The sequence below is a fragment of the Lutra lutra genome, chromosome 3 (assembly GCF_902655055.1).
Source record: "Lutra lutra chromosome 3, mLutLut1.2, whole genome shotgun sequence".
In the NCBI taxonomy this organism is placed as follows: domain Eukaryota; kingdom Metazoa; phylum Chordata; class Mammalia; order Carnivora; family Mustelidae; genus Lutra; species Lutra lutra.
In genome coordinates, this window is record NC_062280.1 from 119,418,874 (window position 1) to 119,431,510 (window position 12,637).

At 40.2% G+C, this 12,637-nt stretch overlaps 1 protein-coding gene across 3 annotated transcripts; it reads left to right on the forward strand.

The window, feature by feature from the left end:
- Positions 1 to 3,094: 3,094 nt before the first annotated feature.
- SAP18 (Sin3A associated protein 18) lies at positions 3,095 to 10,902 on the forward strand. 3 transcript variants are annotated; one of them, XM_047722888.1, is made up of 4 exons: positions 3,095 to 3,349; positions 3,519 to 3,628; positions 10,304 to 10,426; positions 10,677 to 10,902. In XM_047722888.1, exons 1-4 carry the CDS (start codon positions 3,110 to 3,112, stop codon positions 10,831 to 10,833), a joined length of 630 nt encoding a protein of 209 aa, XP_047578844.1. In that variant the 5' UTR covers positions 3,095 to 3,109; the 3' UTR covers positions 10,834 to 10,902. The 3 variants fall into 3 exon arrangements, with proteins under 3 accessions (XP_047578844.1, XP_047578845.1, XP_047578847.1); XM_047722889.1 differs by having other exon boundaries at positions 3,095 to 3,337; XM_047722891.1 differs by having other exon boundaries at positions 3,172 to 3,330.
- The last annotated feature ends 1,735 nt before the right edge of the window (positions 10,903 to 12,637 follow it).

The window sequence follows — 12,637 nt, forward strand, 5'->3', positions numbered from 1 at the left end:
TTAACTGATTGGTTAGAGTGCCCTCATGTGTCTGTATTTTTGTGCTATGAAAGTTTTGAAAAAGATTTGGTATTATAATCATAGAGGGTGGGGGAATGGGAGAAATAGGTGATGAGGAGTAAGGCATGCGCTTGTGATGAGCACAGGGTGATGTATGAAAGTGTTGAATCACTATATTGTACACCTGAAACTAATATTTCATTGTATGTCAACTGGAATTAGAAGAAAAACTTAAATAAAAAAATAAAATTTAATTTAAAAGATAGAATCATAGAACTGGAGAAGAAATTTAAATACCTTTTTAAAAAGCTGAATATTATCTACATACAAGGACCCATTTCTAAGCAGTTTAAAAAAATCTTTTTTAACAGAGATCTAAATCATACACACCAGTATTTATAATGTATAGCTACAGTGTAGCCAGTGAAAAACCACACTTCCTCTAGTGAGAAAGAGTACTTATTAGTCCTAGAAGCTCCCTGGATGCACTTCATAAATTGCATTGCCCTAGCTTACTGTCAGAGGTAACACTATCCTGAATATAGTGTTAATCATTGCCTTGTTTCTCTATAGCTTTACCACTTAGTGTTTGTTTCCCTAAACAGTATTTGGGGGAAGAGAGAGAGAAAATTCCTATTTTTTAACTTTCCATAAATTGAATCCTATTGTATGTATTGTTCTGTGACTTGCTTTTTTTAGTCTACCTTTTTAAAAAGTATATTGATTCATATTTTCAAATCTTTATGGAATTTCATTTTATGAATATATTCTTGGTAGACATTCAGCTTTTTCTAGTTATTAAGAATAAGTGTTTGAACCTGTTGCCTGGGGCTCATGTGTAACAGTTTCTCTGGGTGTTCAAATATGAGTGGAATAGCTGGGTCCTAAGGTGTGCACACATCCAGTCTCTCTAGATAACACCAATGTTTCTACAGTGGATGCGAGCGATCTATGGCAATTCCGTTTTCTCCATATCCTTGCCCATACTTGTTAGGTTTTTACATTTTGACCAATCTGAGTGAAATGTTACTTTGTTGTGGATTAAATGTGCATTTCTATGATTATTCATGAGATTGGGCATCTTTTCATGTTTATATGGTTATATGTAATTTGCGTTTTTTCTTCTATGAAATACCTATCACAACTTGTGCTCACTTTTCTATTGGATTGTATGTTTTTTATCAATTGATAGGCATTCTTGAGGGGGGCTTTTTTTAAATAGCAAGATACAGCTTTCATACAGAGAGTGTAAAACATAAACACACTGCTTAATGAATGATTTAAAATAAAAACTGTGCAACCACCACAGAGGTAAAAGAATGTTGCCAACACTCCAGCAACACCTCCTTTGCGTTCCCCCAACCTCATCACCATTTTTTCTCAGAGGTAATTACCATTCTGACTTTTGTGGCAATTACTTCATTACTTTTCTTTTTATAGACTTATCACCTGGGAATGTCTCCTGAACAGTATAGTTTAGTATTGCCTGCTTTTGAACATTACAAAAATGGATTCACAGAGTCAATTCATGCTGTTTCACATAGTTGTAGTTTCATGTAGCTATAGTTTGTTCATTTTTGTTGCTATATAGTATTCCATTGCTGTTTGGTACTTTTGTTTCTGTATAGTACAACACAATTCTTGGAATTATTGTCTTCATGATGGAATTGGGGTTGTTTTGAGCTTTTTGTTCTTACAAAATGGCCAAGAACATTCTTATAATGTCTCTGGATACCCTTGATCAAGATTTCCTATCTCTAGGGTATATACCAAGCAGTGAGATTATTGGATCTAACATATACATATCTTCAATTTTATTAAATAATCCTAAACTACTTTCCAAAGTGGGTATACCAGTTTCTGCATTCACCACAAGTATTAGAAAATTCTCATTAGTCTACCAACAAATGTTGTCAGTTTCTAATTTTTGCCAAGCTAGTGAGTATAGTTTGTTACAAACCAATCAATTAAAGCCAATCACTATGGCTTTAATGCATTCCCTGGTTGGTAATGAGTTTGGGCACCTTATATGTTTATTGGTCATTTGGATTTTTTCATTTTAGAAGCACTTATTCAATTATTTTACCCATTTTCTATTGGGATGTCTGTCATTTTCCGTATATATTCTGGACACTAGCTTTCGTCAATCACATGCATCGTAGATTTTTTTTTTTCCACTCTGTGGTTTTTGTCTTTCTTTCCCTAAGGTGTATTTTGAAGGTCAGGTTTTGTGTGTGTGTGTGTGTTTTAAATTTAAATCTAGTCAAATTTATCAATCTTTCCTGGTTAGTGCTTTTTATAGCATGTGTTCCTTTATTTATTTATTTATTTAAAGATTTTATTTATTTGTTAGAGAGAGAGAGAGAGCATGAGCACAGGCAGACAGAGTGGCAGGCAGAGGCAGAGGGAGAAGCAGGCTCCCCGCTGAGCAAGGAGCCCGATGTGGGACTAGATCCCAGGACGCTGATATCATGACCTGAGCCGAAGGCAGCCGCTTAATCAACTGAGCCACCCAGACATCCCTTTATTTATTTATTTATTTAATCTTGGGATTTGCTTTTTATCTATTGATCTTTTTTCTTGGTGCTCCAATCCATTGATCATGAAGATAGTTTATGATGTTACATCCACAAAGTTCTAGTTTTGCTGTTCACATTTCGGCTTTGCTCCACTGTGGTGCGGGAAGAGTCCAATTCACTTTTCCCCAGTACAGATCACTAATTATTTCGTGAGCACTTACTGCAGGGCATTTTGTCTTCCCCTCAGCTTTGCAGAGCGTCTTCTGTCTTCACTCAGGGGTCCACATACTAGGGTCCATTTCAGAGCTTGTTATTCCTTTATAAAAAGGATACTTTGCTAATAAAGTCATGCTTTTGCTTACTCACTTACCTCCTGTACCACTCTTAAGAGTGGTTAACTTATTCATTGCGTAGGAAAAATGCCTCCGCAAGCTCGTGTGCCTTGGGCTCATCTCCGTGATTTCCCAGACCACCAAACACCCACCAAGGCTAGTATCCCTTAGAAGCTCCGCCCCGCGGACGCCAACGCCCGCCTTTTTCAGAGCACGCAAACCGCAAGCGCGGCCGGGCCCGGGCACAGGCGCCGCACAATGAACTGCGCTTGCGCCAGCGAACGCCCCTCCCCTCTTACCCCGGTCTTCTATAAAGCCTCGAGTTTCTCCTCGCGAGAGAGTTCGTTCTCATGCTCGCTGCAGGGGTCGGAGGTCAGACCGAGCGTCTCGCGGGCCGTAGGAGGAAGATGGCGGTGGAGTCGCGCGTTACCCAGGAGGAAATTAAGAAGGAACCGGAGAAACCGATCGATCGGGAGAAAGTATGGGGTCCGGAAAGAGGTGGAGGTGGGCCCGGCGGGGCGGAGAGCGAGGCCTGTGTGCGGAAGGCGGCGGTGTTTTGCTCCCCGGGCAGTTCGGAGGCCCCGGCATCTCCGGAGGGAAAGGGAGCTCCGGACTCACAGTCATTTTCTTTAACTTCTGCCCTTCCTTTTCCTCCTCTCGCTCTCAGACGTGCCCACTGCTGCTGCGTGTTTTCACCACCAATAACGGCCGCCACCACCGAATGGACGAGTTTTCCCGCGGAAATGTACCGTCCAGCGAGCTGCAGATCTACACCTGGTGAGGGCGCGGGGGTGGTGGGGGGCGCGGGGGCGCGGCCGTTGGGGGTTGGGAGGGTCCGGCAGTAACATTAAATAATTCCCTGTGCCAGTGAAGAAATATCCTCTCGACTTTGCTTTCTGTCACTCGGGGTCTTTGGGCCCAGCTCTCGGGAAGTTAGAGATTTTAGCTGTTAGGTAAAAGGGGATTCACGCCATCTGGTAATACTGTTAGGTTTAATGTTCAAAGTTTTGGGTTGTGAAGAATTGACACACCCAAGATTGCTATCACTGTTGTGGCTGCTTGGTACAAATATAATATGTAGATAAATAAAATGCAATAGCTGCCGTTAAGGGGCTCATAAATAAGTGGTACTGGAATAACATGGTAAGGAGGAGTCATGGGATATTTATCTTCAAGAGCATTTCTGTGTAATATTAAGCCTTGGGTGCATTAAAAAATAAAAAACAATTGATTTCTGATCTGGTGCTTAATGGAAAAGCTTTTGGTGTGTTTCCTGAAGACCTGCCCCTTAAAGTTTATATCTCACCTGTACCTTCTATACCCCCAAGTCTGTCTAGGGCCATTACATATTACAAGCGTATCTTTAGAGCTGCATATATTTCCTGAGTTTGACATCATAATAGCTGTTAGTAGCAGTAAAAGGTTAATAAGGTTTAAAAATATGTTTTGTGGTAGAATTACATCACATTTGTGTAACCATTACCCATTACCAAAACTTTTTCTTTTACTCCCTGGCAGAAGTTTTGTACCCAATAAGCAATAACTCACCATTCCTTTCTTTCCCCTGTTAGACTCTAATCTAGTTTATATCTATATGAATTTGCCTGTTCTAGATATTTGTGTCCACTTGTGTAGTGGACTCATACAATATTTGTTGTGTCTGGCTTATTTCACTTAGTATAATATTTACAGGGTTCATCCATGTTGTAGCTTGTAACAGAACTTCATTCTTTTTTATGGATGAATATTCAGTGTGTATCAACGTACCACATTTTGTCTATCCACTTTTTTGTTGATAGGTACCTGAGTTTCCATTTTTTGGCTTTGTGAATAACGCTGCTATGAACTGGGTATACAAGTATCTGTTTTGAGTCCTTGATTTCAGTTATTTTGGGTATAGACCTAGAAATGGGATTGCTGGATCATACCGTTATTATATGTTTAACTTTCTGAGGAACTGCCAAACTGCTTTTCACAGGAGCTGCACCATTTTACAGCCCCAGAAAGGTGTGTGATTTTAAACTGTGAGCCCAGCATAGTAAAACTTGATTCTTTTAAAGATTGGGACCCAATTTGTCTTTTGTAGGTACTTGTTAAATTTATGTAGTGTGATTTTAGTTCAGCATCATTCCAGGATAAAGTTCCAGAAAGTTTGATTTAACTTACGAGGAAGAACTGTTACTAATGTATTGATGAAAACTTCTGTTTGGAGATTAAAGTGTATACTTCTTCCAGCAGTAAGAGTTCTATTTGCTAGGTGCGGTGGTTAGATTCTGACGGTATGAAGGAAAGAAGGTACTGCCCCTCCCTGTAGTAAGCTGAGTCTAACAGAGAAAGCAGATGAATAAATAATAATTAGGTAAAACTTTAGGGTGAAGATGGCAGAGTGAGATTGTTCTAGAGGTCCTCTATTCCTAATCCAGAAAATTTAAAAATGCAGAAAAATTCTGCCCTAAATTGCCCTATCTCTAAACTGCAACCAAATAAGGAAAGGCAACCTTATGTTACACCTCAAAATGATGGCCAAAGACAAAGATTCTAAAAGATTGAGTGGTTGGTGTGACAGCACGGAGCCCTGCCCCCTTTTCCAGAAGGAGTACTGAAGGAAGATTAGTCAACAAATCTTGGGAATTCTCTGTTTGTAGAAGTAGACTGAGGGACTAAATAGGCAGTCCTAAGATAAGTCAGAGAAAAAGGAATGAAGTCCAGAGGAGCCTAACAGAAGCAAGTTGAGTTTGCCAAAGTTCAAGCCAGACACCACAGGAGTGGTTAATCTCCTGTGCTTGGGTGGTCATTAAACATGTTATATAGAAAGAGAATTACCTAGGTAGCTCTGTCAGGGTTCAGATTGAAAAATGGAACCAGTAGGAGATCTCTATGAAGTGATTTATTGCAGAGAATTAATTGGCTTACATGATTCCGAGGGCTACCTAGATAACTCTTAAGTTCCCAGTCTGTGAGGTGAGCTCTAAGGAAGGGCCAGACAGGAATTTTTTTTTTTTTTTTTTTTAAAGATTTTATTTAGTTGACAGACACAGAGAGGGAACACAAGCAAGGGGAGTGTAAGAGGGAGAGACAGGCTTACTGCTGAGCAGGGAACCTGATGCAGGGCTTGAGCCCAGGACCTTGGGATCATGACCCGAGCCAAAGGCAGAGGCTTAACACAGATGCTTAACGGCTGAGCCACCCAGACACCCCCAGGTGGGAACTTTTTTTTTTTCAAAGATTTTTTTATCTATTTATTTGACAGAGATCACAAGCAGGCAGAGAGGCAGGCAGAGAGAAAGGAGGAAGCAGGCTCCCTGCTGAGCAGAGAGCCTGATGCGGGGCTCGATCCCAGGACCTGAGACCATGACCTGAGCCGAAGGCTGAGGCTTTAACCCACTGAGCCACCCAGGCGCCCCATCAGGCAGGAACTCTTAAGCAAGAGCTAAGGCTCCCCATAGCAGCTTGAATTTCTTCTGCAGGGAAGCCTCTGCTCTCGTAAGCCCTTTTCAACTAATAGAATCAGGCCTACTCTGAGTGATTGAGTGAGGCTTACTCAGATTAACTGGGGTAATTTAAATTTAAAGCCAACTGGTTATAGACTTTGACCATATACACAAAATACCATCTAGTAACACCTTTATTATTGTGATTGAATAACTGAGGTTGTAGCTTTGCCAAACTGACACAAAACTGAGTCTCACATTGGCAACACAAAGACTTCAGCCCCAAGAGAGCTCTTGCATTCCTCAAGCTTTGGACCAGTGGTCAGAAGGCAATACTTGGCACTCCCAACTACTGGTCTAGGGAGGTGGTTGTTAGGTTAGAAGCTTATAGGAGATTCACTGTCAGAACTGATAACAGATGTAAACCAAATTCCGCATGTTCACTAGGAACAAGATGACAATATGGGAAGTGTTTTTAGAAAGGAAGAAAGGACCCTTTCTTGTACATATCATGTAAGGTGTACCAGGGAATAGCTGATGCAGAGTAATTAGCATCAGAAGATCGGGTTTAAAAAAAATCCGTCTTGCCTCAGACTTCATGGGGACAGAGTTAAAATAGCCCCGGGAATTGTTGCAGAACAGAGTAGAACTCTGACAGAGTAAATAAGAAGTTACAAAATTAGGTGGTGATAGGGGTAACTGAATCTTTATTAAAATTTTATAATTCCTTCAATTTGTTTTTTATTCTGTTAAACTCAAGTAAATGTGAGTTTTATTAAAAATACATGTAATATTTGAAGCATGAATTACACTTATAATTATATAAAATAATTACCTTAATAATTGCATTATTCATTATTAATAATTACAGTTATAATCTTAGTATGTATAATATGCTTGATAATCTTAAGATTTTTTTTCTGTAGCATTGTGTATATGTAAAAAAAAAAGATGCCTACAAGTGATGTTAAATATCACTGGTTATTTCTGGTTGGTGAAATTTGGGATATAATTTACTACCTTTTTGCATATGGCTTTCCCACCTCTTTAAGTAACATGAAGATCCGTCAAGTGGAGAAAGGCAGTCATGCACAGCTTCTCACCCCTTCCCTGCATGGCCACATGAGTGACCTGGGGCCCAGAAGGGTTTTTTCATTTGGCTTTTTGTTTTTGTTTTTGTTTTCAAAGATTTTATTTATTTATTTGATAGAGATCACAAGTAGGTAGAGAGGCAGGCAGAGAGAGAGGGGGGTGGGAAGCAGGCTCCCTGCTGAGCAGAGAGCCCGATGCGGGACTCCATCCCAGGACCCTGAGATCATGACCTGAGCCGAAGGCTCAGTCCCCTGAGCCACCCAGGCACCCCTGTTTTTTTTGTTTTGTTTTGTTTTGTTTTTTTGCAAAGAGTTAAAGAGCTCTCACAACTGTGCTGGGTAAATGTCTTTGGGAGTATCTTTCCCTATTCTGGGTTTGATATGTTCTTTGTTCTGCCTGTGTGCCATTGTGTGGGACCTGACCTGCAGTATCTGTTCTCAGGGGTCTTTACCTGCAGCACAAGAAGGGTACATGCAGACTGTCTGGGCAACAGCTACAGGGGGAGACCTGCTGGCCATGGGGGACCCACACTTCATGAAGCATATCTTCTGCTGTCTTTTCTCAGTGCAAGTAAAGCATTGTTCCCTCTGTTGTCTCTGAGTTGTGTCTGTCTTGGCAACCCCACCACCTGCAAGCTAATGCAGTAGGTTGATATTCTGGGATTGCTGCTCCTGGTGGAAGGCATTTTTGGGCTCTTTGCTATCCACCAGGTGGTTGGTCTCCTCCCCGGGTGGTGGTAACAGGTGTCACTCGTGTGACAACAGCTTTACACAGAAACTTTAAAAAACTGAGATGGAGATGAGTCAAAGGCAGTTAAATAATGAGGTATAGAAATCTGTGATGGTGAAAAATGGAGAAAATGATATGCTCTGTATTTAGGAGGTAGAAATAATGGGATGGAAATGGGAAAAACTTTTAGGTTTATGGCCTGAGCAATGATGTGAGTGATAATAGAGGTTTTTTTGTTGTTTTTCTTTAAGTAGGCTCCACACCCATTGTGGAACCCAACATGGGGCTTGAACTCAAGACCCTAGTTGAGGTCAAGAGTCAGATGCTCAATGAACTGAGCCATTCAGACGCCCCAGTGATGGTAGTTTTGATGGTATTAGGAGAGAGCCAGGGCATGTTTTGGAGAGAACACTCTTGGAGAGTATCTAGTGTCCCTTGTTTTCATTTTGTGGCCCCCTACAGGCAAAATTGTTTCAGTTTCACATCATCCATTTCATTCTTTTAGTTGTCATGAAAGAAAACTATAAAAATTTACACTGTTACAGTTTGTTAACTTTTTCCAAGATGCTCATATTTAGAAAGATTTTTTTCAGGTTGTGTCATATTAGCTCAGAGGACTGTTTTAAGTTCTGAGTTCAAATAAATATTTGCAGGGCAAGAATATGTACTGTGAAAGGAAACTATGCTTAGTCCTAAAGAAAATTTCATGTTTCATTGGTTTTATGGCTCTATCTACTGTAAAACTCTTAAGATTCCATCTTAGAAAGAAGAAATACTACATCTTAATGAAAATGCTTTCCTGTCATTGATTCTAAGATGCATTCCAACTTTAGACATGAAATGTGGAAAAGTACATGCTTTAGAGATAAGGAAATATAATTATTTTAATTGGATTACTTTGGAGTAGTTACTCTTAAACAAGTAAATCACTATGCCAGTAAGATGTTATATAGCAACAAAAGATAACAAATATAATCCCTGAAGTGCCCCCCACCCCTTTTTTGGATAGGTATATTTATTTTTTTCTTTTTCTTTTTTTATTATTAACATATAATGTATTTGTTTCAGGGGTACAGGTCTGTGATTCCATCAGTCTTACACAACACACAGGACTCACCACAGTACATTCCCCTCCCCAGTGACCATCACCCAGCAGCCCCGTCCCAGCCCCCTACACTCAAGCAACCTTTCCTGAGATTAAGAGTCTCTTATGGTTTGTCTCTCTCTCTCTGGTTTCATCTTGTTTCATTTTTTTCCTCTCTTCCCCTATGATCTTGTTTCTTAAATTCCACATATATGTGAGATCATATGATAATTGTCTTTCTCTGACATAGTTTGCTTAGCATAATACCCTCTAGTTCCATCCACGTCGTTACACATAGCAAGATTTCCCCCTTTTGATGGCTGTGTATATATACCACATGATCTTTTATCCATTCATCTGTCGATGGACATCTGCGCTCTTTCCATAGTTTGGCTGTTGTGGTCCTTGTTGCTGTAAACATTGGGGTGCGGGGTGCCTGGGTGGCTCAGTGGGTTAAGCCTCTGCCTTTGGCTCAGGTCATGATCTCAGGGTCTTGGGATAGAGCTCCGCATTGGGCTGTGTGCTCAGCAGGGAGCCTGCTTCCCCCTGTCTCTAGCTGCCTCCCTGCCTACTTGTGATCTCTCTGTGTCAAATCTTTAGGAAAAAAACCAAAAAACATTGGGGTGCAGGTGCCTCTTTGGATCATTACATTTGTATCTTTGTGGTTAACAGGGCACTTGTTGGTCAAGGGTAGCTCTATTTTCAACTTTTTGAGAAATGTTCATACTGTTTTCCATAGTGGCTGCACCAGCTTGCATTCCCTTTTAGCACTAATAGTCTGACTTTAATGTATTAACATTTCGATCATTGGGGCTGGTAAGGGGAGTTTATGGGGGCAGATAGGATTATTAGCTGCTTTAAAATCAAGCATGGGGCACCTGGCTGGCTCAGGTAGAGCATGTGACTCGATCTCACTGTTGTGGTATGAGCCTCATGTTATGTGTCAGATTACTTAAAAATAAACTCTTAAAAAATAAAATTAAAGTATAAGACCTTGACAGTTGTAATTCTAACAGGTCACAATTCACACATAATTAACTCATTGTATATCAATATTCTTGTTATGTTCTTATATTATTGATTAATCAAATATAATGTTTTCTTTTAAAAATTCAGGATGGATGCAACTTTGAAAGAACTGACTAGTTTAGTAAAAGAAGTCTACCCAGAAGCTAGAAAGAAGGGCACACACTTCAATTTTGCAATTGTTTTTACAGATCCTAAAAGGCCTGGCTATCGGTAGGTAATTTTTAATTTTTAATTCCTATAATCTCTTTGGTTAATAGATAGGGATAACCCCTCACCTTTTAATAAGTCTTTGGTTTGGGGGGCGGATATAAATTCTATTACTCTGGTTTAGCTTAATGCAGTAATTAATTTTAATCGTGCTATAAGATATGGAGCAAATCCAGTCCCATGTTTACTTTGCAGTGCATATTTAGTTTCATTGACTTGTGATCCATTAACAGTTGGGTCTCCTTTTCTGCAGAGTAAAGGAGATTGGCAGCACCATGTCTGGGAGGAAGGGGACTGATGACTCGATGACCCTGCAGTCGCAGAAGTTCCAAATAGGAGACTATCTGGACATAGCAATCACACCTCCAAATCGGGCACCACCACCTTCAGGGCGCATGAGACCATATTAAATTTTATTTACTATTTCTTGAATTATTTTTCATTCAGTTATGTAAAATAAATTCTTTTTCTTCCCCTCATCATTGCCATTAAGCCTTTAAAGTCTAAACAAATTGTAATGCGTCTATTTAGGAATTAGATTTGGCTGTGCTATGGTATGGATATTAATAGAAAGTCTATATGTTTCTGGTCCTTCCATAGAATACAAGAAAAGTGCTCTTAGCATCCTTTGTAAAACTCTATTGTTAAATATATGTGTGCAATCAACCAGAGTGTGAAAGTTCATGAAGGCACGGGAACAGGGTTTAATGTAGTATCTGGGGTTTATGCTGAGTAATGGATGGTATGTTTAAGCCCAAATGGGGCCGACTGAGAAAGCCTCGGGATGAATTAGAGGGCGAGTTTGTGGCCTGGACTGTTGCCTGCGGTTAGAACAAGGATGAGGTGGCATTTTGGAATAGCATGAGCTGAGGCAAGTTGAAGAAGCTGTGTCTGCTCAAAGAGATGGGCCTCCCTAAAACAAGGTACAGTGATGTAAAAAGAGGAAAATGGGTGCCATGGTGAGGGCTTTTTATGTTTTAAAAATGGGGAGAATAGGGCATTTTGAAGACGAACCAGTATAGGGTTAGCACTTAGGATAAGTTGGGAAGGTTTACTTCGAAGGTCTGAAAATGGAGGGACAAAAGAGGAATCCCAAGACGTGGGAGCAGAGCCAGGGATTTGGCGAAGTTGAGTAAATAGAGGCTATCGACACTTGGTTACCAGTGCCGGGGATTGGCTTGTATCATTGTCTGGCGAGTCCGCGTGCGTCGTGCTTAAGACCAGCTGGGCTGAACATTTTTGCACCAGCAGCTTGGCAGCCTTGGACCAGTTACTTGAATCTCTTGGTATTTATTTGTAAAATGGAGAGGACAGCCCATGGGATTGTGGCGATTAAATATTTCTAGAGGCTTGACCTGTAAGAAACAGTAAATACTAGCTAGTAGCCATAAAGTAGTCAAAGCTGGAGCCGAGTCTTCTGTGGCTCTATTACATTCCCATTTTGAGGTTTCTAGAGTGTGGCCAGAGTGTAGTGAGCCTAAATTACCATAGTCTGTTACAGTAGGAAATGGAAAACGTATATTCCAAAATGAACAAATAGGTGCTAGCAGTGATTTTCAGTCCAATTCCAGTCATTTTATCTTGTACATACAGAAGCAGCCTTTTAAATGTAATGGTTCTGTGGAATTGATGTCCCTTTTGCAAAGCCCATCACCAGGCGGCAGAGAACCAGCCCAGAACCTAGATCTAGTGCCTCTTCTCTGAAGTTCACCACAAACCCTTAGATTTTTTTACTCATTCAGACTAGATAGACGAGTTCTGTCAGTCATAAAAGTAATTTAAACCTTTTTTCTTTTTTTTTGAGAAGAGGAACCATGGTTATCTTCCTGTTTGTGGGGAAGAAACTGATTTACTATGCAGAGAACAAGGCAGGAACTAAATACAGGACCTTTGTAAGCCAGTTTTTTATATGGCGTGAACTACAATGAGGGCTCTCCTGTAATTCCAGGTTATTCTCCCAGTAATTTTAAAGTGGTTTATTTGCTTGGTTCCAACATGGAATTTTTCCTTTAAAGATTTCAGTCTTCTACCAAAAGTACAGTTAAAGACTACCTGATGGATTTATTATTGACCATAATGCTAAGAATCAGACGACTTGTACTTAGTCCTTATTTACCTCTGGCTTTGGTAAGTATGGCTTATAGGTAAGTATCTGAGCGGTTTCCTCAAATATAAAATAGAAATAAATGGTCACCGTGACAGAACCGTGCTCAG